Consider the following 26,463-nt stretch of genomic DNA (forward strand, 5'->3'; position numbering starts at 1 on the left):
ACTGAAACTATAGCATYACATTYTTRTTCAATAAATGAAGACATTMAATTAARTTCCAAATTTRTATCTGTATTTCATCAAATAATAAKGCAACATTTAATGGATACAGATAATATTTTTCTTAACTACTTTCTTGTGGAGAAACTTAGAGAAATATTTTCAAGACTGACATCTCCACCTTTATTGGCATTTTCTCTTTCACTACTCAAAGATTGGGATTTTTTTTTCTTTTTTTTTGAGGAACATTGTTTTTGTTTGTCTTAAAATGTTAACATCTTAAACATTAACAGTGAAGACCCAAAGAATTACCAGTGCTAATTTATTTGCATACCCACACATCACACACTAAGGCCTTGCCGTGTGCATGAAAGGCAGAGGTATGAAAACTCAAATTCCTATTCCATGGAATAGCATAACAGCTCAGGGTTGTGTAACACTGCTTTACTTCAGGAGACTCTGAAGACTTTTACACAACAGAAACAAAACTATGTGTTTTTAACACAAAATGTTTTCTACTTCTGTTTATTCAACATGCAACAATTTTTATGTACCTTACTMTAAATTTCTCCAGAGTAAACATGCAAAATAACACACTTTTCTGCCAGCACTGGAAGGCTCTCCAGGTTCAATYCTACATTACAAACTATTACACTAATTTGCAGCTCTTGTAAAACAGTCTTGTCTGGAGAAAAAGACAAATCAGCAAATTCCCAAGTACTTGTAACTTTCAGTGAAATGTTAGCTTTTCACTGTTCTTAGTAGGATTTTCTCCCTACTATCAACTCATTGCCTAGGGTGTATCTAGGTATGAGAAGCACTGCTGGCTCTATCCAACTCCTTTTCATCATCCTAGTCCAATTCATTACATGGAACACAACAGTGCAAGCTCTCATTCATACTGCAAGAAAGAATTATGCTCCTCTCCCCACTTGGCAACTTTGTGGATAAAATCACAATGAAGAGAGCTTGTAACAGAATGATTTGGAGACCAGCAATGAACAAAATAAATGGCAGAAAAAGCTTTCATTTCAGCCACTACAGATGATATCCAACAGCCCTGTTACTCCTAAAACTTAAATCTTGTGAATTTATTATTGCACCAACTGTCCAGTTCCATTTCTTTAATAAGAATTTGTGTATCTGGGGGTATTATTATTATTTTTACTTTAATGTTGAATATAMACCAAATGATCACTCATAAGTCACCCATCTCAAAAACTTGCAACTTCCTGCAGAAATCTTTTCTTTATCAATCAACTTCCTAATTCAACTACATTTCTCCCAATTTTGCTCTTTGTTCCTCCCAATACACATACACACGATACTGCTGTTATTTCGCTATTCCACTCATACAAATAGGCTAACAAGCACATACTAATTTTAAAACCTTTCCTACAACTCAAATCCATTTCCTTTTTCTTCAATTTGAGGAAAAAGACATAATAGGTTTTGAAACCTGATTTACAAGAGCAGAAAAAAGCCCCTCAGTTTAGCCAAAATATTAGTGAAATATTTTTCATGTAGCAACAAAAGGGAAAAATATTCATTTAAAGCCAACATCCCATAATACATAAAGCAAAGCAAACCGCATCACCATCAGTTTTGTAAAACACCATAACATAGTTAGMAATATTTTCCATTTCCTGCAGTGCCTTCGATACGTACACACAAAATGAGATGATCTTATTGTTCCAGGCTGCACACTCACAGTCATTATCATTAAGTCTTTCACAACAGCTTTTTCCCCAGTGATCACAATCTTTAGTTTGCCGTGTTTAGTATTTCCCACATTCTCCAGTCCATATCCACAGAAGAAACAATTCCAGCATACTTTAAATCCCTTAGTATTATTTCTACTAAACTTTATTGGTGTGCTGTTCACACAGTTTTCATCAGCAATCAATAGACTACAAAACAACGAACCAAATATTTMAGCCCAGTATCTAAACCTTGAGTAATCTGTGGCACAATTGGCCGTGCCCCAACAGCTTTGAACAGAGCATGTAGCTTTATATGCAAGACTTCAAAGATGACAGTATACTCCATGTTGCAAAACTGTTTCATCTTAATACGGCATTCTATTTGAACAAATTTTACTAACAGTAATCTTTACTTTAGATCTTAAAACAGTTGTACAATTTTCTGATCATTTCCTAGTCTAAGAAGACTTACAACATGATGAAAGATTCTCTTCTTCAACACAGATAGAGCCACTGTTATCAGCCAGAAGAGTGAAGATTACCTGATTGGCATTTAGACCCTCAAGTCCAAATGCGTGGGGCTACCCTCACTGGTGAACCAAGGAAAAGCAACAGTGTCACTATGATTTTTATTACAGATGAAATTTAAGTTTAGCATCTGCTAAACTTACATACAAAACTAAAATTTTGCCATGAAACATCTCTGTACTCTGTGCCAAATGAGTAGTTTTGGTTTCTGCACCTCTGACATGAAATCTGTACTAGAGATCAAGTAGCAAAGTACTCCTCTACGGATTTAGAAAGCTCCCCACAAAAGTTTTGGTTTTTTCATTTTTAGAAATGACTCTGATGTAAAAAAATTACAGCGTTTTAGTGGTATTTTTTTTGTATTGTCAGCATGCAAGTGATGAGGAGAGTACTGTTACTGTAACAAGTTATGACATAGGAGACTTACACAAAAATATTTGCTCTGTTGAATTTACAGACATTACTAAAATCTAGAAGGGAATTAAGCTTCTTGGTTTTTACAAAGAAGGCACAATTCATAAAGAATGCACAATTCATAAAGAACACRGTGAATATGACAGAATCAATTAATCACTGACTACATTTAACATTTTTGCAGAAGTAGCAAGGACCAGATAGGAATTTTCTCCAGTCTCAGAAATGATCACTGCTTTCATGCAGTATATGTATGTGTCAGTGACATTTTTTAGCTCATCTAAATAACTTTCTTTAGCTCTGCTAAGCTTTTCAAATTCTTTTCTCCCTCTTTTACATGCACATTTACATTCTTTTCTCTCTAATAAGCTTTCCATAACTTTACATTCAGAGAAGCCACAACTACAAATCCACCTTTATTACMTTAGCTGTTATCCTATCTTCATTGCAACCCTTCCCTGTGGGCCTTATCAAACTCAACATGCAACCTTTGCAGTTTTGGGGTCAATCAACTATCTAAATCCCTGCCAGCTATCCACCACTCCTACAAAAAGCCACAGAGGCGGGAAAAAAAAGAGCTGATTTTTCTTCTATCTCCCCCATATTAAAACAYTATATGCACTGAACAGCTGCCACCAAAACTCTCCTTGGATAAAGTATGAGCAGCCTGCCTATTCTCACAACTGCATTGATTACACATTCACAGCAAAAATAAAAATGGCATTGAACTGTCTGGACAGAAGGAGAAATGAAAAGAGGCAAGGATTTTGTCTCTTGTACACATTACCTTGCAAATCCTTAAYGAGTGCTCAACTGAAAGATTTAGTCCCCCCCAATTCAGCCCCTTCTTTCTTCCCCCTAAAGAGTAAGGGCCCTGGAAAGAAGCCTTCAGAGTGTGGTCTTTAAACACCCTTGAGCCAGGGAAGGCCTGCACCTGGGCTTGGCTGTAAAGATGAAAAGAGTTCTGCAAGTCCCAGCATTATTCCCCATGAGGTGGCTCTGAACAGCCATTAGCAGAGCCTYTCAAGTGTCTGAGGGAGAGAATAAACTCTGCTCAGCATTCACAAGCAGCCTTTCCCAAGTAAAACCACCAGCCCTGGCTCCAGGACCCTTACAATAGCCACAGGAATCAGGACAACAGAGCAGGTTGTTCATCACTGCAGCCTTGGCTTCAGCTCTTCTCCACCACCAAGTATTGCACCTTATACACTGGCACTGTCCTTACCATAATGAGAGTGGTTTTAATTGGCACTGAGATCATTTGTGTGAGCTGCACAGGACTCAGAATCCCACACAGTTTGATGTCGCTTCAGCTGAAGTTTGCTGGTCTGTGTGTAGAAAGTGTAGCCTAACTCTTCCTACAGGCATTCCTGTCCCAATCACTCACCAGCACAACAATCCCCATAGGACTGTGAAGAGAGCAAGCTGAATGTGGTACAGGGTAAACCTTTTTTATCTATCCTAAGGCTCCTTTATCCAACGTGTCAACTAAAAAATAGATACTGCAGAATTATTTTTCAATTAAAAACACTGAAAAAGGGACTGAAAATGCAATACACTACTTTACCTGTAAATGGTCAAATACCTCACACAACAGCAAATTCAAGTCTCTATCTGAATATTAAATTTCAACTTAATAAATATATTCAGAGAAGTTTGAAAAATATTAAGATCCTACTGGCAGACAGAAGTCTCATTGCAGCTGTAATATTTCATCAAGTATTAGATGGTTTATGTCAGTTGAGTGRAAAAAAAAGGAAAATTTACTGTATCAGCAGATTCCATCTGCATTTTCTAACTCAGTTATTGACATGTGAGAAGGATATGCTAATCAGGAAAAACAAAAAGAATACAATTAAATTTGTGGATCAACAATAATTGACTTAAGCTGTACTGGGCTTTTTATTATTAATCTCTTAACATGCTTTAAAATTTTGGGGTTTATTCCCTGAGCAAAGACCAACTAATAAACAAACAAACCAAATAACAACCTCTAAACCTATCTGTAATTTCACTTTTTACCAGTGCATTTATAAAAACACATCAGTTGAAAAGAATCTGCTCTTTAACAAAGAGCATTTCATCTAGCATTAGATCTAGGATGCAAAAAAAACCCTATTCAAAACATTCAAGTTGCTTTCTAGGGCAACATTACTGCAGAAAGCATTTGTAGATCAACATTACAACAAAAAGCATTATGAAGGACCCAGAGCAAATTAAACCTTTTAGATAGCCCTGACTTTCTTTGATACAATGAAACATATGGAAGTAGATCTGTGCTGGGTAAAGTGGATATGCAATTTTACAGTAATGTAGTTTCCCTTGCCAATTTCCTATTCTTTTTGAAAGATGCAGACAGTAGTTACTGCAACCAAAACACAGTATGTTGTCTGTTACAAACATTTTGTTTTTTCTTATAAAAGCTTTTATATCCTTATCAAGAACATATAGACAATCTGGCAAAACCACAATTTTTTTTTCAACTACAGTATTTTTTTTGTTGATAACCTCTATATACATTAGTAGTTTTCCAAGAAAAAGCTATCTTCTTTGTAAGAATGTACACTTTGGGAAATATTTCAAATGAAAAATACATGTGTTGCTTAAATGCTGCGTGAGTAACTTTAAAGAAGCTTTAAAACAAATTCAATGCATTTAAAAKGCTATATAAATCAACATTCAGGATGAAGGGTCAACAGGGGTTAAACTGTCTGTCCTTCTTGACTGCATTCATAAATGTCTTTTCTAGCTGTACTTATAGAAGCAATTGCGGCATAACTTGGATATTAAAACCTCCACGGAAACCAACAATAAAAGCTCTTAAGAATTTCACAAGGGTTTTTTTTTTTTTTCCTTAGGTGTTAATTAAATGATCATTTAACATTGAAATGTAAACACAACATTTTCATCTACTGACAGCATAGCCTATTATAAATCCAGGGTAATAAACGTCCGGTGTTAATACTCTGAACCCAGTTCCCACAACACACTAAGATGCCTTGTCGTGTCTAAGGTTAAGCATCTAGACACAAAACAAAGATTGTGCCTACTCGACTTCCAGTTCAATTTTCCCATCGCCCAGTGACCTAGGTAACACTTCGAGCAATAAAGAATAAATTTAATTTCTCCAGCATTTTGTGAGGATTAGGAACAATTGTTGGCCTGCAATGACTTTTTATCCTTGGATTCTTTCTCTTCCAGAGCATTCCCCCAGTTCTAAAAGAAAATTCTGATGGTTTAAGACACAGAACAAACAGAACTTTAAATTAGGCTTTTTTCAATCAATTGGAACTGTTGGAGGGGAAGCAATCAACTTTTCTTTGGACTTTTCTCAGCTATTCAAGCTACTTTAGGCTTTAATCTTCCACTTGCAGAAGAAACCTACCATCATAGGGACAAGCCTCTATACTTTCAGATTTTCCCTTGGCCTGATTTATTCCTCTTTTCTGTTCTTCTTTTTTTTAATCAAGATGACACGGCTGCACTTAAATGTCCATTCTGTGCAAGCCAAGACTTACAGATGTCCTCTTCACAACATTTCACATTGTGTTTCTACACCACGTAATAATGGCATTTTCTCTGACATGCTTTTTTACTTTTCATGGCTTCCCCCACTGAGTTTCAATTTCCTACTTAACTCCTGACTAAAATGTTTCCTATACCATAATTTACCAAAGCTTTTAAGGTCAGCCCTCCAGGAACAACCCAGGGACTGATTCAAACTGTACATGAATATGGTTACAGGTGACCCAAAACCAGCTACTTTTATTTTTGCATGAAAACATAATTATCTTAGTTCTCTGSTTTAACTGCTATCAGGCAAACAAAGACACAGAACAGAATTATTTATGCTTGGGGTCAAAGTACYAAAACCACAACAGCTAAAGTAGATCTCTCAATTACTCTGAATACCACCACACTATTTTAATAGAGCTATGGCTTGAGTAATTAATCTGATTCATGTTTTCAGTCTGGACATATTTAAATGCAGGGTGCTAATAGCATAAAAAATTTAAATAAGACAGATATTTGTGTTTGTTGAGAATTATTGCCATAAATCATATTTGTGTTTGCTTGGTGTTTAATATAATTTTCTAGTTAAGGGTAAAAGTCACTGAAAAGTTTTGGAGTGTTTGTTCTAATGCAAAAAAAAATCAATAGTTATAAGCATCACACAGCATATTCTGAGTTGTGACGGAACCACAAGGATCAAAGTCCAACTCCTGGATATCCCTTTAGATGCCTTTTGCTGGAATTAATCAGCTACATCACTCAGCAATGCAGTTTACATAAACAGTTAGGATCTGCCGAGATCAGAATTAGTTCACAGCCCTAGTAGTCCATCCATTTTAACATTGGCCATTTTATCCCATAGCAAAAGAAATTTCACTTGTAAAAACCTGAAAAAAGAATTGTTTTTATAATTAAAGAAATTAAGGAAAATTCAACCACAATTCAAAGACAGTTTCCAATCATCTAAAAAGTAAAAAATATAAACATCCATATTGAGAGCATAATTTCACAATAAAAGTTTGTTTCCAATTTTAAAAATCTCATACTATTTTTATACTATTTTCAGTAACATTTCACCTGATTCCTGTACATTTGGGATACCTTTTTTTTTTCCTGCACAGCACCATAGCAGGTGATGTGGAAATACAAAACAACATGGCTCAGAAAAGGTCTACAGATTAAGAGATTCTGTAACAAAGGGCAGGAAGAGTAACATAGTGAAGTTTGAAGTCCAATAATTGCACAGTGATAACACGTTTTAATTCTTTTTTCTGACTACATTTCAAAAGTTCATTCTCTTTGTACCAACATTTCCACTCAGCTGAATCTAAGGCTGAATGCTTGCTGTTGCTAGGATATGGCAACTGCAAGYTGTACACTAAATGCATATATGCAGGCCTTGTTACTTTACTCAGAAAATCAATTGCTTGCTGAATTGTATGCATTTTTGCAGCACTTCCAAAAATCTCTAAAATGACATCTTGCCTTATCAGTGAGGTTTATGTCTGAAACAAAGCGACAATGGCAGTTTTGTTTTGTTAGGTACCTTGTGATGACAGCGTTTTCAATTTTGAAACATTATACCAGAGAATGAAAGCTCAAGGTAGAAGCAAGTGGTGGTAGGACCAGAAAAAAGATGCACATTCAAGTCAAATTGCATAAAGTATTCGAGTTCCCAATCCCCTTTTGTCCCTACATTAAAAATGAGCAGGTAACAGAAGTAACAATCTTAAATTTGTGTGAGACATTATAATCTCCTAGGTCTTCCACACCAGAAATGAATGCCACAGAAGAAGTATTACAAACACAGCAGAGATGTAACACATTCTCAGTTACTCTGGTTTATTCTCAAAGGCAATGAATCTTAACAAGTATACTTTTAATACACAATTTTTTTTTTTTTTTTTTTTTTTTTAGATAGGCCTGTCTGTCTACAGATTGGGGTTATAGCAAAAGTAAACTCACAGAACTGTAACTGGCAGAGAACAAATGCAGCATAAGGTACCACATTCACCCTGAAAACATTCCATACTCTGGCAACAAGACCTCTTGTTAGCAAAAACGGACTGACGTAGCAAAGCAGTAAGTGTGCTTCCACAMTGCAAAAAAGGTTAGTAATTACTCATGTAAAGGATTTCTTTTTAATTACTGGCTAAGAATACCACAAAGCCAGAACTGTATACTCATTTTTATCTATACTAATATGCAGTATTTCTTCACTAAATAATTTCAAAATATAGTTATGTTCTAAGAACTGTAGTCACAGTTCAAGAGTAATGCTAACAATGATAGTATTTAAAAAACTGCCTAGCAGTAGAATTGGTATATTCTTGCCAACGACACTTGATTGTCTAGATAAAACAATTCATTCTTGTACTTGAACAAAGCAACTGTGGTAATAAAATACAAGTCAAAACACAAGCCAGATTGATACAATGAAGGGAAGACTTGTTTCCATTTAGCTCTAAAATGGTAAGATTTAATTCTATCACATTAAAAAAAAAAATGGAGCTGCTTTGTGTGCATGCTGCTAGAATATACCATAAAAAATCGTAATAATAATCACCCAAATAAGTGGCTAAAATACCTCAAAATGCTATCCTGGGGAGGATATAGTAACAAGGTGGCTTCATAATTCATGTTCAAATAAATCTTTGTTAAATTGTAGTCCATCCAGCCCACATCTGCAATAAAGTGGAACACACTGTACTGTTACTGCAGCACATACAGCAGTGGAAACCAACCCACTGCACTTACCTGACAGCAGTTCTGTTAACACTCTACTTTGAAAAGGAGAAMAAATCTTCAATATTGTTTTTTGGAAAGGGGAAACTCATTTTGCTCCTCATTGGATTTAACACCCAGAGCAGGTGTTTGCAGTGGAATATTTCAGARGCCTTGAGATAAGGAGCATTTTTCTAATGAGTGATTCCTTTATTGAGTTGTTAAAATGGATTCAGATCGAAGGTGTCTTTTTTACAAAATTATGACCAGAGTCTCACTTACCATGATTACTGTTAAAAGGAATATGACAAACCCATAAACTACACCATAACAATGGGTTAAGATGTAATTTATGTAACAATAGGTTAGTCCTATGTATTGATGTAACAATAGGTTAGTCCAGCACTTAAAAATATTTAAAAGCCCTTGTTCTAGCATCTTGCTTGTACCATCTTATTACCTTTCTTTCCTTCCTGATGTGGTTTGTTTTGCTTTTTTTTTTTTTTTTTTTTTTTTTTTTTTTTTTTTTTTTTTTTTTTTTTTTTTTTTTTTTTTTCTCTTGCCAAAGGTAAAAGCAAAACAATGCTCAGCAAGTGATGCAAAGGGCACCTCCAGCAGCAGCCCCGGCAGAAGCTCCCCGAGCTCCCGGAGCGGCCGGGGCTGGGGCTGCCGGCCGGGATGAGTAATGATTGTCGGTCCGGCCGGACAACGGTAACCCTGGCAACTGYAACCTGCAATTCCTGCCGAACCATTGTGGGATTTATTGTGGCAGGGGCCAAAGAGGCCAAGAGTAAAATGAAGCAGAGAACTATGGTGTCTGACACATCTAGTACCACACACTTTAATCATAGCTGGCAGAAATTAATTCAGGAGGAATTTTTGCAAGGGCCCCCCACACGGCGTGTTTTGTTGTTGTTGCTGCTGCTGCTGTTCTGGCCTAAGGTAATCTTTTAAAGTTTTTTTTTGCCCCCTGTAATTATTTGCTATTCGGAGGGGTTTTTTAGTGACTAACAGACATCTCAAAAGTGATGTTTATTAATCAGACTATATTACCAAGTTCTGGGTTTTTTCCCCTGTAGAGGAGAAGCATTCACAGCATGTACCTTCAAATGCACATACTAGAAGAAAAACGTGTATCACACCACATTCACTACAAAGATTGATTTTTTTTTTCAAAGCCAACGTTGCCTAACTTATATGACAGATACTAGTCAGTAAGGAAACTTTACCACATTCCAAGCACAAGAAATGTAAATCAAAAGGGACAAGCTTTGTGCATGTAATTCAATAACCTTTACATGCCACTGATTAATAAAGGTATCTTTTAAAACCGATTTTTCAAACAGCTTGGGTCCAGCACTCGGTATCCTGCAGCAAACAGCAATCAATGAACTGTGATCTAACCAGCCAAAGTAAGCAGTCAAAATCTATTTGCCTCAGATAAGCACTCACTAGGCTGTAGTAGCCCTGTGTGCTAAGGTACCATCCCTGACACTGCACARCTGTGAGAGTGGGCATACGGGTCACCAAAGAATCCATCTCCTCCTTGCAGGAATACTACTTGTTGAGCAAGAACTTAATTTATTATCCCAGGGGATTTACAACAGCACATTTCTTTTAATGGTATCACATCAAAACAGAGGTTCATGTACATTGCGCTTTGAGAGATTGCTTTTAAGGTAAGATTAATATACCCTACAGCATTCTTCATACTATTTTTAGCATTGACTACTTCCTACTGAAATATTTATGTCAACACACCTTTGTAGATAGCTCTTAATGGGAAAATCAGCTTCTGTTCTGACTAAAATTATCCATTTTAACTAGTTCCAGGAGAGTTCTTGGAAGGTTGCTAAACTGGAAAGAAAGTAACCTGAAAAAATAATTTAACCACCTTTGAAATTAAGTGTCTTTAGACACAGAAAATAATGCACTGTCTCTTTTAAATTCTCAACCTATTGCTTTCCTTTACTTACACTTCCCATCTGTCAACAAGTGCTTGTAATTTTATTACACTGTCCTGTAGTTTATGCAGAGTTGGTATTATTTTACAGAGTTCTGTTAATGGACTGGATAAATGGTAATGCTATTTAAACTAGTCTCCTGCTCCAGCAAACACAGCTGCAACTGTACTACTATTTCTAGGCAAACATCTTGACCTGAACACGCAGCGCTCTCTCAACCCGTCCAAAGAGAAATTGGAGCAGACAGCAAAGGGAAAGCATAGCCGGCCGCTGGCGGCAACCAACTGTGTCGAATCATAATTCATATACAGTGTAACCTCTTTCTTTTATATTGCATTTAGCCTACACAACAAGCATATGTGCTTCTTCACCTGGCATCTCATTTACAGCCAAGGGTCAAATGGTAATTATTATTCACAGAAGCTCAATAGTATGTTGAAACCTTGCAGTACACACATTGTTTGATTAGCTGTTCAATGCCAAAAATAAATACTAAACCCAAAGCAAAATACATATATTACTGATCTTGTTTAGAAAACTTTAATTCTCCTTAGAAAAATATTTATTTGGATGCAAATGCATCTAAGCATATACAATGATACATGTAAAATACCAAATCACTTTATACTCTTCAAAGGGAACAAACTACATATTATCTAAAAACTGACCACAAACATTTAACTAACATGAATGCCTTTGTTGGCCTGACATTTTTTAAATTACAAATTTAGTGCTAAGCAACTGTAGATTTTACYATCATTCATATTTTCTTTTAAACATTAATACATTATAACCAGACATTCACTTTCATGGTCTGATCAACAATAACCCTTAGGCAGAGGAAATTTAATACTGTGAAGCCAGRGATCTCTTACTTTCCTCCATATATGCTATGAGCAGTTGTGTGCTTTGTGTCAATGGACATTATAGATTAAAGACTAGCATCTATCAAATACACAATTCTGAAATAAAGATATTCAAATATGATTTTGCCTGGTGTGAATCCATTTTTTGCCTGCAAAGTATTGCTCATTTGTATTTTATATTAATCTAGGTAGCAGCCATTATACTATAGGTAAAATAATAAAATGGTCATAAATCCCTTTCATTTCCTTCCCAGTAGAAGTAATGTCTTTATCCCGGCTGATGAAAATTATAAGGGACAACTGTTGATCTATAATACCGCATTTGAATAGATTATAATATTATAGCAGGGCAAAATATTTTTCTTTGTCAGGACAAAAGCCTTCAGCACTTTTCTGGCCTAATCATTTAACAACTCATTACATCTACAGGAAAAATTCTGGAAACAAAGCATAAATCCAAAGCAAAGGAATTAAACAAAATACATAAAGTTAAATATTTACAATGAGTAACTTTCAGTTCCCCACTATATATTGCAAYAAGAAGGGAGAAAAGAACTATTATTTCACAATAGTAAAATAAAAAACAACTCCTAAAAATAAAAGCTTCAATATCAAATTCATTCTCCAAGATAATTCTGTATACTAAAGTTGGAAGCAAGAGGAACCCAGCTTTCCTCCACCTTCACCCTTATTTTTCCAAGCACACGATTGATGAAACCCAGTATTTACCACCAATTTCAACTGCAGAAATCTCACCTGGAGTCTAACAAAATGTATCACACACATATCTAAATAAAACAGGCTGAAGTGGTACAACCTTTCCAGAACTTACTTAAGCATGTCATGTTTTATCCCTTCCATAGCACACACTGAAACTTTAAGGTATCTTCAAATTTATTTTGTTCATATTAACCAGAATCTAAACTTTATTCCACATTTCAACTGCAACAATTAAGTGGCCTCTTAGAAAGGAAAATGTACCAAAAAACATATATTCAAATATTGCCAAGAGTAAAACATTATCAAACCAAGTAATACAGTCAAAACAAAAACTTGTTACTCAATCTGTTATCACTTTTATTTAAGGTAAAGCATTTTATAGTTTTTTTCTTTCCAGAGCTTGAGTTACTACCTTTATTTTCTCTGTGAAGGGACAGAGGAGAGACTTCTCTACAGACCTAGCATTTGACAGTGCCATATTTTTTTCTGGCTAAGTGTGTACAGTCCCAAAAGCAGACCATCACAAAAACAAACTGCTTTTACAGTGCTGCATCCCTGGGTCAGAACCTCCACAGGCACTTTTTATTTGCTTTACTATAGAAACAATTAACAAAAAAAAAAAACCACAAAGAAGAGAAAAGGTAAGTCAAAGAATTCTTTCAGCAAAACTTCTTTACAGAAGTGGGAATCAATGGCAGTAATCTCATACAAGTACCAGTATCTGACCTAGATTTAAAATAAAATTTWAAAAAAATCTTGCAAAGCAGTCAAAAAGTACTCAGCTTAAACAAAACACCAATGTTCCAAGACACATTTTAGCCCTGTTTGAGGCAAAAGACAAAAAACCAAATGCAAGACACAATAACAGACAAAATCCAAATTTTCCCGAACAACACTTATTGGGYCACGCCTACTTACAGCCTGTATAACTTCGGTGTCCCCAGAAAGAGCAGTTCAGAAAGCAACTGGAGGTTATTTCTGTTTAGTCGCCTTTGGAAAGAAAAAGAAAAAGTTGTGTTAAATTACAAATGYCACAGAAATGCAATGCAACCACTTTGAGTTGGAATCCCAGTGCTGTAACAAGCTGATTTTAAAGACCAGAAAGGTCCATTAGCGGAGACATGGTCCAATAGTAAATTTACCATGGACTAATTACATTTTCTGGTTTCCCCCAACAGACCATATTACCTATTTTATGAAAGATTTTGAATCTCTGCAGTGTGAGCCAATCACTAAGTCAGAACTCCATCCTGCATAAGCATGAAAGCTAAAAATACAGAATCAGCAGTGTAAATTCAATTCCCTAYCAATTCTACGTTCCTCTTAGTATAATGAAGCAGATAGACATTTTGTCACCATGGAGAGGTCCAAGACAGCATGTATCAAATGTATACACTTTCAGTAACAAGAYAATATTATTTATAAAGACCCATATAAACTATTTACATAAATTKGAAAAAGCAGAGGAAACTGTTACAGAAATCTTGATCAAATAGAAGCAAAAAAAACCCCAAGGATTTACAGCTTATATGTGTCATTACAAGGTTTTTCATGCAGTTTTTTCTCTTTAACTGTAAAGATMGAAACTTTCAGGAAGTTAAATTTAAGAAATAGAACAGATGTACATAAGACAGTGTACAAACAAAAAAMTGCAGCTGAAATCTGGAAGGTGCCCATTTTTCTGTGAAGATTCTCACTGAGCATGCTGACCAGGGTCACAGCTGGTGACAAGATCAAAGCCCACTGTATTATACCCATAGACAACAGAACATCCACTAGCCAAGGCAAATATATTCTATCTTCATCATTTTTTCTTAACATACTATGCAGATTATTCTTTCTACTGTGTGTAATGACAGCTTTGGAGCATAGTGTCCAGAAATCAAGATCCCAGTCCAGAAGTCAAGCTCAAAATAGGTTTCTGGTTGTTTTTAAGCAATGCACCACATGTGCCACCTGCCATTCAAGCAAAACAGCCTACTGGAAGAAACTGTTTTGTCCCATAAAATTTATCACAAGTCACAGTTTGCAATGCACAATGCTTGTCAATAAAATAATTCAAGGCACTCGTAGAAATCAGACTGCATGGGAATTATCTGATATGCACATCTGATGTGTGTATCACACACATACACATACATTACACATATACACACACATATAGAAAGATATATAAAAATGTTACAGTTATTAACTACATACATCAGTAGACTGCTATCAAGACATTCTACAAGGTGACAAAATATAGTTGGAATCAGTTATACAAAATTAAGTTTTAGAATTTCATAAAGACTCAGATTTTCCTGTTTCTTAGTCCTAGGGCTGAATTCAAATAATTAAGCCTGTTTAGCATCCCTGGGCTAATTTTTCATAGACCTCGATCCATATAAAGGTCTTTAAAGACTTTTCCAGAAATTCCCATGTAGACACACACAGACATTCAACATCATTTTTACATAGCTCTATTGTTTAGTTCACTTAGTTACTGCTCCCTTAAAGCTCAATGTAACTACTGATGAGAGTGAAATAATCTGAGAAATATTTTTATGCACATTAGAAGTTTGCTACCACATTTCAAGTCATAAGCAAGCAGTCAGCTTTTTGAGTTCTGGATATTCATAACTCTCCATCCTTAATGTCACGTTCTCTTCTGTTAGTCAAGCATCAGAAATCCTGATTTCTCTAAGCAGAAGAAACCTAAATCACACATTTACAGGTGAAAAGAAAATTTAGAGTCAAAGAACCAAAAAAGAAAAGACTACACTACTGGGATAARAGAGGTGAGTGACAATGCGTTTTAATAATTGGGAAAAAAAAATGCTTAATCTAGCATTAAAAAAAAAAATAAATAAAAAAAAATCTGTATTGTGATCTTGCGGGTCACATTTCCAAATCAGGAGGAGGAAAGTTTTCCATATAAAAGAAAGACCTATTAATAAGTTAATTTGAACTTTTGATTTTTTTTTTAAGAAGAAAACCATACCTACATAAAAACAAGAAAGWGATCTATTTTACTGTTTCTGCATCTACTGTATTTTCAAAATAAGATCATTTAAAAAAAGGTATTTTCTGACCTTTAGTAAATTTATGTATGCAAGACCACAGAACTGAAGTAGAAGATAATTGTTTCAAACTAAGTTATATTTGCAAACCAACGGGATTTTGAAAATGAAACAAACGAACAAATAATAAAATAAAAAAAAAAAAAACAAAATTCATTTACCACTTCTCTTAGCTAAACAGAGACTTAAATATCTAAGTCTGGGATTACAGGTCCAAAATTACAAGGAAAAACATGCAATGGAAAGACTTTAAAAATTAATTTCTAATATGCTGTTCTGGACAAAAATCTTTGTTGATATTTCTTAACTCCATTAAGTTTGGACACTAGACAGTAATGATGAGCTGCAAATGAAAAGGGCAATGAAATTACTCAGTATTTTTGTAGAAGTTTCATTTAATATAAAAAAGCCTCTATAGTACAATGATATAATATTAATTGATGATGAAGTTCATCAGGCAGGTTGCCTTTCACCAAATGCAGCAAGAGTCTTACAAGGACACCAGGCATCACTCAGGAGGACACTCCACAGGCAGAACACTTGCTCTACTATTTAACTTCTTACACAGAGTTAATGCCTTAGATCAGGAGATTGTTATTATCTGTAGCTCACGTTTAACAGACTGATGCATGTGCTGCTGCACAGAYTTTCAAATCTAAGTTATGGACAATAAAACAAGCTTCATTATTTAAGCTAGCAATAAACAGCACTACCCTCATGTCTCAACAGTCTCTACCAAGTGAGCTTGGCACTTTAACTTAGTATTTCAACACACGATTTTACTTTTCCTTACAAGAAACTAGTTGTTCTTTGAGCAATAAATAGATTGAGGGAATACACAAGTTAAATTACTGATCTTTTCTGAATCCCGCATTTTGTACTTTTTACTTTGACTAGCTTAATCCATCTCACTGAATTTTCTTTTACAACTAAACTTTCTCTACCAAAAATTTGACCATTCCTTATTGCCTGTGGTTAAGAATACAAAATATTATTTATTTTCCCAAAGGCAATAATGGGAGATATGTCCTTTACCATACTCCAGAAACAGGCTTCAGCTCCTCTTTACATTTAACAAGTTATAGCAGATGCTTGTAGAAGAGTCAATTTGCTGAGTTTTCCATATGGAGGTTTCGTGAACTAGACTTCATTGAAATACATTTTTCATGGCTACAGTAGGTAGCTCTGTCTAAAAAAAATGCTATGAAAACATACATGAATGGGAAAAACTATGCAGACCAAGCCTGAAATACAGCTTAGTATCACACTATGCAACAGTTTCCCTTTCAACAGCCACCATGAAGAGTTTCTAATATTTGGAGAAAGCCACACAAGGAATCCAGAAAATACATTTCTGTTTTGAGATGGTTTACCATTTTACATGGTTCCCCAATAGTTCCACTTTTTCAGGTGACCTGATGCTTAATTTTGCCTGAAATAACACCTATCCAGAACACAAACAATATGCAACAAGAGTTAGTGAGAAAGATATGATTCCCTTTCTCTCTGGAGCTGAAACWCAAGGTAAGCACAGTGGGCCACAGAATCCAAGACTGTAGTTTTTGAAGAACTACAGCTACTTTGAGTAAAAACAACCAGAAACATTCCACTACATCTTCTTTCAGAGTGTTGGCAGACACTTTGGCGCWGATACCTAGCAGTCCAAATTTCCCCTGGGGCAATGTGAGAAGAGAAACTTCAGTTTCACCAACTGAACTGCTCTCCCAGAACTGACATGAAGCTCAAAGTGAAGCACTGAAGTATTCCATACTGGTACTATTCAGTTTTCCAACTGATCTCTAAATATTTGTGTTTCTCAAGCAGAGAGCTCAGATGATGTATTAATGGTATGACTGACCTACAAAAAATGTACTGAAGAGTTTCTTCTAACATTGTAATAACTTGGACTGTAAAGCCCTTTGRTAGTGTCCAGAAATAAATGGATGAGTCTCCAATATCACGTAATCCTTTCAATTTAACACAACAGAGGTACAGTTGCAATTCAAATACATGTAATTTTTTTCTTGTGTTGCTGAATGAATCTTTAGAAAGAGACTGGGAAAACTTACACAGGTAAATTTTTGAGCTCTTCATGATGAATTCAAGCAAAGCCCACGTACTACCTAAAGTATACAAAGTATTTAAAATACTTCAGCTTAAAGCTCCCAGAGCTCAGTCTTCTAGACACATTAAAGACTAGGAAAGAACCTTCAAAGTGAAACAATGGAAGAAGTATACAAAAGGATTTAAGGACAAAGAAAAAAATATTTGACAAATGAGCATGTGAAAATACTCATTAAAGGAAATCCAATACCAACATGCAGATAAAAAGTAAGAACAGAGAAAGAACAAGTAACACTTTGAAGCAGACAACAGCAAGATGAGCAAAAAGCCATGGCATGTTTAGTGGTTCTAAGCAACAGGCTATTTCAGCTGAAATTTTTATACATCACAGTTTCAGTTGTCTTCTGCATGCAGTCAGAGGATATGTATTTGATGACAGACAGAGGTACACTGCAGGGAGAGCACTTTACAGTCCCAGTAGCAACATATCCTAAACTCACTGAAGTCTGGCTATGCCACAAATTCATCCTGATGTCTCTCTCAAGTTTTCATGCCACAATAACTATGATCCAGTAGCAATCATGCATGGAGGCAGAAGGGAGGCAAAAAAAAAAAAATTATTGCACTGGGCACAGTGCAATCAAAATGTACATCTGCATTTGCTATAATTCACATGTTTGTTTCAGACTTGTTACAGCTGTCACAGTAACTTGTCTCTGATCCCACTGTATTAACTACATAGAGCCAGAGAAGGTTAGGAGACTCCAGAGCCTCTCTGGACAAATGAGTTGTTCCAATGCTTGACTGTCCTTGCAGTGAAGAAGTTTTGCCCTTTTGTGCAGTTATACTCCCCACTTGGATTTATCCTTGTTGGCTCACCACAGCAATGAGCCTGGCTTGAGCTTTTTCATAACCAGCTCACAAGTATGGGGAGGCCGCTATTTTGTCCCACTTAAGCAATTTTCCAATGAGTTTTAGTTAAAGTACATGTAATTCTACCCGTAGACCCTGTATGACAATAGAAGCCCTCAAAGATAACTTTAGAACTGATCGAAGTTAAAAGCTGTTCCAAGTAAGTTATAAATCAGCTGTACTCTTTAATTAGAAACAGCCTCATTGGATGCATAGAGAATGAGAGCCTATACTGTAAATACAAGGCACAATTGCATTTTATTCCACCACCATTGCTTCAGGAAAAAGGATAGAAGGATTCCMACTCACACAAGATTAATGATAGAAGAATTCATTATTTTTCATTCCTTCAAAGTTATCCAAGAGAATTAAATACACTATCTGCACATAGTAGCACACAGCACAGWACAGCTTGGAAATTTTACTCTTCAGAGGAGCATATCCACACCTTCTATTTGTCAGCAGAGGAAATTACTATCACATCCATTCAAAAACAGCATGCAACAGCTCACTGAAGCTCATTTGCAAAATATACATTAAAAAAGGCACAAAAGCTTTTTTTTTTATTACATTGCAATTTAAAATGAAAGAACATGTCAGTAATCAAACCTCTGTGTGTTCACGCAGGAGCACTTTCTACTCACAACTGAGCCRACCAGGCTCATTAAGTAGTTCCAAAATGTTACAGGGATATGCATCCTCTGGGAAAGTCTAACATCAGTTCGGGCTTTATGAGCTCAGGAAATGTAGAATCCACCTACCAAATTATCCAAGTATCTCAAAAGAGAAAGCTAGTGCATAGCACCCATATCATCTCCRTGGGCTGGTTTAAGTATGATGTTCTAAAAATATGACCCTAATGAACAGGGTCAGAGTAATAGACATCAGAATAAGTGACTCCTATTGCCTCAACAGAGAAATTATAGAGAGCTTAACTTAGACTTGCATCTGAAAGGAAGAACAGTCACCACTTTTCTACAAAAAACATGTTGCTATATCTGCCAGAGGCAGAAAATATTTGTGCATCCATGTCCAAAGCCACAATCTGCTGAACTTCAACACATCTGGCAATTGCTGTCTGTGAATGTGATTTGCATGTCATCGAGTGAGAGGAAAGCCCAAGAACTAAGAGCTAAACAAAAGATTGTGCCAGTTTTTCCATTAAGAATTCTCTGCAAAGATCTCCTTTCTCTAGTCAAACTACCCATAATCTCATTAAGCCTAACAATATCAAGTTTACCAACCACATGAGTAAAATCTGGAATCTGAGAAGTTCAAGGCTGTTCTTACAGCATTTGGATGCCCAAGAAGGTTTTCCCCAGGTCAAGAACCACTTAAGCAGGATTCCATTTCCCAAGCTAAATAATGACTAAAAAAAGATATCTAACTTATTCTCCATTTAATTTCAAATATCCATTAGATATTTGTTTCAGTAAAAAAACCTCAAAAAACAAAAAAACAAAACAACATTCTGAATGGAAGCAGGACACTACCACAAACTCAGCTTCYTTTTTTGTGTAGGAAGCAGTGAAAGATACTTTTCAACTATAATACTACGCTGAACAAGTATTATACACTTGAAATCTCAGTAATTTTCTGTCATTCATTTTGATTTTGATGTCAAGTCCAAAATTAYCACACTCCTCTCTTACCCCAAGCAATTCTACAACCATTACACAGAACAATGTTTTGCCCTGTTAAGAGTCTATACTCACTTTGCCTTTTCAAAGATTTTTTTTCACTAAGAAGAAAAGACAGAAACCAAGGCTGCTGTTTCTGTACTCCTCACAGTTTCAACAGAACAGATATTTGTATAAATAGTTGGTCATTACTCTTATCAATTCTGCCTACAGCACTAAAAGTAAAAGCSAGGAAAGTTCAGGCCTCATCTCAATGCCTGGGAAGGTGATAGGGCAAAATAGAACTTCTTTCTATCCTAGACACAGTAAGGACAAGATGATGACTGYGAGTAGTCAACAAAGATTTAACACTGGGAAAATTATGCCAGACCAGCCTAGTAGCTTCCTACAATGAGTAAGGAACTTGGTAGATCACGGGAAGGCAGCAGATATTCATTTTACTTCTGTAAAGATTCTGACACTGTCATTCATAACATTGTCCTCACAGACAGACTGATAGAGTACAGATTACAAAAGCAGATGATGAGGTGGACTGAGGTCAGGGCAAAAGTCCATTTGGAGAACAGTCAGCAGTGATGTACCCCAGGGGTCAGTAATTGAATCAGTACTGTTCAAAACTTCATTCACAACCTGGAAGATGGGACACAYTGCACCCTCAGCATATTTGGACATGATACAAAACTGAAAAGAATGACTGATGCACCTGTCAGAGGAACCTAGAAAGGCTGGACAATTGCTTGAAAAGGAAACATGGAACGGCAAGAAAAGGGACAGGAAAAGCCCTGAACCTGGGGTGGAATAACCCCATGCACCAGCACACACTGTAGAACCAGCTGGAAATCAGCTTTACAGAGACAGGCCTGGGGTGCAGGTGAACAAGAAATTAAACTGAAGCCAGCAATGTGCCCTTGCACGAAAAGCCAACAGCATCCTGTGCTGTAATCCTGAGTGCTGCCAGCAGGTCAAGGCTGGGGCTCCTTCCCCTCATCAGCACTGGTGAGAATCTRGAGAGCTGTGGCCAGTGCTGGACTYRCCACTACAGGACACATGGACATACTGGGAAGTCCAGGGAAGAACCATTAAGAGGACTAAGGAGGCAGATGGAAGCACCTGCCACATTCCAAGAAGTTGAGAGAGCTGGGATTGTTCAGCCTGAAGAAGAAAAGTATCAGAGATATCTCAATGTGTGTAAATACTTTGTGTGTATAAATAAGTGATGCACTTCCACCCCAAGTAAGGAAGACCAAGTCAGACTCTTCTCAGGGGTGCACAGTGAAAGGACAAAAGGGATTGGGCACTAATCAAAGTACTGGAAAATTGTATTTATTTCAATTTAAGAAAAGTGTTTGCTATGAGGGTGGTCACACACTGGAACAGGCTGCTCAGAGAGGCTGCAAATGCCTCATCCCTTGAATGGAAATATTCATGGGATGAGGCATTTGCAGCCTCTCTGAGCAGCCTGATCCAGGGTGGTCAAACACTGGATCAGGCTGCTCAGAGAGGCTGCAGACTCACCACTGCCAGAAGACACCCAAAACCCAATTGGAAACAGCCCTCACCCATGTGCTCTGATGGACCTTGTGTTAATCTGTGGCATGGGATCAGCCAATCTACAGAGACTTCTTCAAACCTGCACAATCATCTCACAAGGCTCACTCATTGGATTTTATTCTATAAAGTACACCACAAAGAAGGAAACAGAAGTTATAAAACCCCCACAGAGTAACAGAGGTTCAAGTATCAAATGAAACAAGAATGATTTTGACAATATCTAGGATTACTTCCAAGACAAAAAGAAAGGCAAAGAAAGAGGGGAGGTGAAACCAATCTAGTAGATGGAATTTAGCTAGGGTTTGAACAGATTGTTTAGAAAGAAGAGAAAAGCCTGCATATAGTCCTGATAGGCTTGTAACTGTCTTTCTGGCACAGAGTTACCACAGAAAGTTTTCACTCAAGTATTTTTCTATAACACCTGTACAGACATCTTGCCAAATTAAAATCAGAAAGGCTGGAGCACCATAAAAAAAAATTAAGGTAGACTTTGCCATGTTGTACTTGATTATTGGTCTAGACTATTGTTAAAGACAAGCCAGCACAATGAGCTACATACTATGAAGGCAAATAGGAAAATAAAACATTTCTTCTGATGAAGGTTCAACCAGGCTCCTCATAGTAWATGAGGTAATATAACAGTATGAGTCACTGAAGTTGCAGCCAGATCCCTCATACGTTTTGGAGTTTAACTGCAAAATTCCAGACACAAGTGTGGTTTCTGCAATCAAAATTAGAAGCATCTTAGATAATCCTTTCAATACGCTATATTAAAGTGTAATGACAAGTCAGTTTTCACCWGTGAACATCTAGTATTAAATCAGTACATTAAAAAATATTGAACTGGTTCTGCAACAGATAAATATTGTTTTTACAGAGTAAAACTAAAACGTATAGCTTTAAGTTTAATATCAGTGCTCTATAGAATCCATTTAAAATAGTWTCTGAAGAAAAAAACACCATTTGAAACAAAAATATTGGCACAACAGCTCTGCAGAATCAGATTTAGTTTCACCATTTTGCAACAGTGCAAATTACCCATTTCAGAGGAAGCAAGAAAGAAGAGCATCCAGCAAACAATGCCACAAAGGATGAGCACAAAACAGATGTGGGAAAAATAAACAGCCTTCCTGCCCTGGAATTCGTAAAAAGGTCTGCAAAGAGCAAACAGGACTTCACACTGCAATTTGACTTCTAGACCTATAAAAGGAGTCCCATGAGAAAAGACACACAGATGAATAAAATATAATAAAAATAAATAGTGGGCACTGACAAGGCTTTTAGAAGAACACCGCTCTTGGACTTAGAGTTTTATCAAACATTCTATAGTGTTCTGTAACCAAAATCTAGGTATAATTTGGCTTTTTTAAAAATTTCATTAGAACACTGCATATTTTTAAACACTGTTGTTAAAGACAGCCTTTGTCCATCTCTGATTCAACAGACATTTAAAAAAAAAGATATTTGAAGTTGCTTTGACAAAAGCCTGCTAATACAGAATAACTACAGTAGTATTTTTTAATCTTTTTTTAAAAAAAAAAGAATAAATAATGGTGGCCAGTATAATTCATGCAAGGTAGTCCGACATTCCCTTGGTAAGTGATWAACACCGCAGGCTTCATGGTCTCCTCCCTGCTCGAAGAGAAGGAATGTGTTGTGCATTGCCCTTAAACTATGTAGGACTAGCTCAAAGAAGGATTTTTCACATCCACGATTAACAGGGAATGGCCGTTCACCCCCTTCAGGGCTGTTCCAAACTGGGTATTCTCTATCTCAACTCATTATTCTTCTGTTAYCTATCACACACCTGTGTGAAGGTATTAACCCCTCAAATGCTCACTCATTCAGACTGAAGACACACAGGGGATTAAATATCAGTGCGACAGGGGGGACATCAACAAGCCTTAAAAAACAAGCACATGCAGAACCACCCAGATTGTAGGCAAATCTAGACTTTCCAGCTCCAGTAGTCAAAACTGCTCAGAATGTAGCCCAAATAAAAAAAAAAATTAGTTCTCAGACTTGAATAATGAACTTGAACATCAAAACAAAGACCAGCAGTCAGTGAGAAAAGAAACTGGAAACTAACTTCCAGCTAAAGAGCTAAGAACTCATTCTAAGAGCTCAGTACAACTTTTATACTATATAACACAAGGTTTTATCACAAAAAAAAAACTTATTTTATTGGCAGAACTTACAGTCAAGCTTAAGATGAAATATTGTTCATTTATTTGCAGCGCTTTTAGGAATGRTAGTGATATAAATGATGCCTGAAACAGTAGTTCTACTCCTAACACAGAATTTTTGCCTGGAGTACTAAAACTTCACATTAGCATATACACTTTGCACCCAAGGGTCTGTAAATTAGGAAAACAACAAACATTTTGCTTCAGCTAAAACACAAAATTGCATCATAAAAACAGGTGACATTTAGCATTTTTTCCAGAAGTCTCTGCTCCTGAATTTTGATCGTATAGCTTCATAGAAGTGAAATCTAAGGTTTCTAACACTTCTCTTCTAAAATGGAAATGACTATATACTATCAGATTCAAAACCCAGAAAGAAAAAGTTCAGCTCAAACCTTCTTGTTCTGGTATTAATTTGTTGGCACAGGTCACATTTAAAGAAACACTGAAAACATAACTATTCCTCTTTTGAAAGAATTTTCCTACTTGGAATTTACATTTCATTGATAGAGCTTGTCAATTAATTGGAATAAAACTGCAATCATATGCCACACACCAATACATAATAACAAGTTAGCACATAGGTTTCTTTTAATCTCTCAATAGCATGTTTGGGTTTTTTTCCCCATCAGTGAAGTAAATCTGCACCCTAAGAAAAAACATGCACATAATATAGTGTGGCCCTTTTTCTAAACTAGATAGAAAGAACAGCACTTGTTCACCTAGGTCATTTTGAAGCAGCTGTTAATGCCCTTGATAAATGCCCAGGCCTGCTGAGTAGTTATGATCAAAACAAACCATATTTGTTTTTACCCTACAAGGAACACTTTATTTTCTTAGTTTATCTTGCTCTGCAAGACTTTGYAAGATGAGATGCTCTGTAAAACACCATGCATTCAGAGACTCTGGTAACTCCTAAGTCAGTTTTTTAAAAAATTTCAAAACCTGCTAATACACTTCAACAGTTTACCACATTTATCTGACTTGATTACAGCTCAAACGGGTAGCTCTAACCCTGTAAATACATGAAATATGGCTCTACCTTACTTTATTTTACTGAAACCCATTTAATATTTTTGTCAAGACGATCTTTGTACTGACGTTTTAATTAAGCCCTTGCTGCAGAAGSTGCAAACAGCAATTTTACAGATTTGTACCCTGAAAAAAATCCACCTAGTACTAAAGTTTGTTTACTAAGTAGAAAGAACTTTTCCTTGAAACTGTAGAAATATACTTTTCTTTCTGTGTTATGACACATCTGTAAGTTTCAAATTGTTCATCCACAGCATGAACAAAACAATAGTGACTTTCAGTACTACTCAAACACTCCTAAGTACACACCCAAGTAAAGGTTCTCTCCATGTTAACTTYGAATAACTTGTTTTAATGCATTTGGAGATGGAGCCCACAACTAATAATAAATAGCAAGTAGAGACAATTCCTCAGTTTGTCATTTTAGAACCATTTAGCAAAAATTTAGAAAATCCAATGAACTGTAACAAAACCCTTAATTCTTGAAAGATTTCTTTCTACATCATTCAGTAATGCATTGTAAGAAACACGAAAATAAAACAGTTAGCTTTCAACTTGAAAGCTACTTCATGTACCAACTTGATGCTCAACCCTTCCAGCATTCTTTTCTTGAACACATGATTTCAGCTTACTCACATCATGTAGCTCAGGGGGGCTATTTTTGGGGAGGTATGGTGGGGGCATTTGGCTCAGACACCAACTCAGAAGTTGCAGTTATTTCTTTAAGAGTAACTTATCTACACACTAGCTTGCAGCAGAAATAGGTTCCATGGGGGRTTGATGTTTTTTTCCCTTTATTTGTGGGGGTTTGGGTTTGGTCATTATTTTGGTAGTTTGGATTTTTAAAGTCTACACAGGTAGCACTTTAGAACTGTTAACAAATTGAAATTTTAGAAAAAAAAAAAAATCTAATTATTCAAGCACCAAAAGTATAGGGGCTTGACCTGGAAACTTTTTAGGCCACACAAGTAACCTTTCTCACAAGAGTAATCAGCAAGACTACTCATGCAAACCAAGTTATTCACATGGTAAATGTCTGCAGAATCAGACTCCAAATTAGCATTTTAGGGACATACTGCTTCCTCAATGGATTATTCACAAATACAGGAAGAAAAAGGTGAGCAGTTTTGAAACTATTGCTGYAAATTCTTCCTATTCTGACTTTTTTCCATGTCATAGTTTTAGCATGGTAACAGCTGGAATCACAACTTATAGACTTAAACAAAATATTAGGAAGAATTATGGTTGAAAAGTTTTCCTATCAGCCAAGTTTTTTTTTTTTATAAATGAAGAGGTAATTGCTCTTCTCTGCAAACAAGTGAAGAGTATATTTAGCCTTCAAAACCTGATGACCCCATATTTCTGGAGTACAAAGAATTGTAAAAAAACTTTAGATTTAAAGATCTACTAGCTTCTAATAGAACTATTTCAATAGTCTATGGCAGCTGTCATCCACAAAATTTTATACTTCCCTCCAGATGACGATAACTGGAACATTTTGAGCAGTATTTGTAGCACCAGAGAATGAGGTGAACTTAGGGATAACAATGGCCTGCACTTCTTAGAAATTATTTTTGCAGCTATGTC

General features: G+C 36.1%; 1 protein-coding gene across 1 annotated transcript in view; it reads right to left on the minus strand.

Annotated features, from left to right (window-relative positions):
• The window catches only part of SLIT2 (slit guidance ligand 2), a 259,493-nt gene that overhangs the window by 225,127 nt on the left and 7,903 nt on the right, over positions 1 to 26,463 (minus strand). Inside the window, exon 4 of the mRNA XM_057365074.1 lies at positions 13,348 to 13,419. Within this exon, the coding sequence (XP_057221057.1) occupies positions 13,348 to 13,419 (72 nt within the window). The remainder of the gene's footprint in view (positions 1 to 13,347; positions 13,420 to 26,463) is intronic.

Source organism: Malurus melanocephalus, unplaced genomic scaffold (assembly GCF_030028575.1).
Source record: "Malurus melanocephalus ecotype Western Australia unplaced genomic scaffold, MMel_1.1 scaffold_47, whole genome shotgun sequence".
In the NCBI taxonomy this organism is placed as follows: domain Eukaryota; kingdom Metazoa; phylum Chordata; class Aves; order Passeriformes; family Maluridae; genus Malurus; species Malurus melanocephalus.